The 1959-nt window shown below is 51.8% G+C and overlaps 1 protein-coding gene across 1 annotated transcript in view; it reads left to right on the top strand.

Moving 5' to 3' along the window:
- GUITHDRAFT_133546 (hypothetical protein) overlaps positions 1-1959 on the top strand; it is a gene marked incomplete at both ends in the record, with an annotated part of 5708 nt that overhangs the window by 1134 nt on the left and 2615 nt on the right. Inside the window, 6 exons of the mRNA XM_005839381.1 lie at positions 88-170; positions 372-465; positions 776-817; positions 1092-1196; positions 1245-1313; positions 1477-1551. Coding sequence (XP_005839438.1) covers positions 88-170; positions 372-465; positions 776-817; positions 1092-1196; positions 1245-1313; positions 1477-1551 — 468 coding nt within the window. The remainder of the gene's footprint in view (positions 1-87; positions 171-371; positions 466-775; positions 818-1091; positions 1197-1244; positions 1314-1476; positions 1552-1959) is intronic.

The raw sequence follows: 1959 nt of genomic DNA, 5'->3' as shown, positions 1-1959 counted from the left end.
GGGACGATCAAGGTGTGGAAGTTGGAGGGAGCGCAGGTGAAAGTCAGCAAGGGTTGGCCCGCTGGGTTGACGCTGTTGGTGATGAAGGTTCGCCTGACTGACTCGCTGTGCGGGCACACGCGGGGAGTTTACAGCTTCACGTACGACGAGGAGGAGGATTGTTTGATCAGGTGGGGAGGAGAGAGGGGAGGAGGGAGGGGAGGAGGGAGAGGGGGAGAGAAAGGAAGGGAAGGAAGTTGGGAGGTAGCAGAGGATAGAGGAAGATAAATTGAGAAAGGAGACCATTTAATTGGTAGGAATCGTTCTTACAATCATAGATGTTAGGGACATGCGTTGCCAGTGCTGCTGCTGAAAGCTGTGCTGACGGACAGTTTGGGAGACGACGGAGTTTTGTGCTTCTGGAAGCTTGAAAGCATGCGACTCATGCATTCGTTCGAAGTCTTCAAGCCTTGTCCCTCCCTCCTGGTATGTCCTGCGATCTGAATCGGCACGACAATGACGCTGTTGCCTGAGGCGCTGGCAACTCGCAGAGCAAAACGATCGACTTTGATCGAGGTGAGGAGGAGCAGGAGCAGGAGCAGGAGCAGGAGCAAGAGCAAGAGCAAGAGCAGGAGCAGGAGGAGGATGCTCTTAACGTGGACAAAGCCTTTGTTGTTGAGACTTGATCTCGGCAGAGCCGGTCCAGAGGCTTCATAGCGAACGGGATGATTTTGTTGTTTTCAAGCAGGTGCAGCAGGTTGTGCGATTGTCTCCCTCTTCTGACATCTGAGAACAGCACAAGAGCACATTCAACAACAACAACAACAACAACAACCACGTCATCATCATCATCATCGTCGTTTTCTTCCCTCCTCCTGGCTGTCAGAGATTCAACTTTGCACTTCCTGAAAATTTCTTATAAGATGGAGATGACGAAAAGTTTGAGTTCAGTGCTAGAGAGATACTGATGTCCCGTCTCCTCCCCTTCCTACTCTTCTCCTCCCTCCCTCCTCTCCTCTCCTCTCCTCTCCTCTCCTCTCCTCTCCTCTCCTCTCCTCTCCTCTCCTCTCCTCTCCTCTCCTCTCCTCTCCTCTCCTCTCACCAATCCGCAGTTTGCAGTCATCATTCCATCGATTGCAAGGCATCAACTGCGATCATCGGAGATGTCAATCGAGGAACTGGAGGATCTCATGACGGAGGAACTTCAGTTTGCACATGTACAACTTCTCAACATATATCTTCAGTTTTTCTCATCATCTCTGCAGGAAATTTCCAACGACTCGCAGGTTGCAGTTCTTTGCGATGACAGAACCGTTCAGACATATCGGCCAGTTGTGAGTTCGTCGATGATGATGATGATGATGATGAAGGAGAAGGAGAAGAAGGGAGAAGGAGGATGACAGTGGTGATGGTGGTGATATTGGTGATAGGGAGAATGGCAAGGGATGGGGCGAGAGGAGGACGAGGATGGTCAAATCCATCCTGACTTGATTGCAGAGTGGAAATTTGCTGCATGTGAGCAGTTTGAAAGCAGACAACCAAGAGGAAGGAGACAAGAAGAAAAGACATGAAGTCAGTCCTCCTCCTCATCATCATCTTCATGCCGCTCTCTACCTCCCTCCTCCTCATGATCATCCTCCTCCTCCCTCCACCTTCTCCTCGATTCCTCCTCCTTCTCTGCCTCCTTTCCTCCTCTTATCTTCCCACCACCACCACCACCACCGCCTCCTCCTCCTCCTCCTCCTCCTCCTCCCCCTGCCCCTCTTGCAGTTTCACTCTCATTTCTGACGGTCTGCTACAAGCTCGGAGGAGCAAGACCCGATCGTATCTTTCGTCATCAATTCCTATAACGATGACCTCGTGGTCGGATGGGCCTCGGGGAAAATTCGTTTCTACGACTGCGAAAGCATGGAGTAATCTTCCCCTCCCTCACTCAGTACTCACTCCTCCCCACTTCCTCTCTCCCTCCCTCCCTCCCTC

Source organism: Guillardia theta (assembly GCF_000315625.1).
Source record: "Guillardia theta CCMP2712 unplaced genomic scaffold GUITHscaffold_8, whole genome shotgun sequence".
Classification (NCBI taxonomy): domain Eukaryota; class Cryptophyceae; order Pyrenomonadales; family Geminigeraceae; genus Guillardia; species Guillardia theta.
The sequence above is the reverse complement of the archived record's forward strand: the minus strand, read 5'-3'. Positions and strand labels throughout refer to the sequence as shown.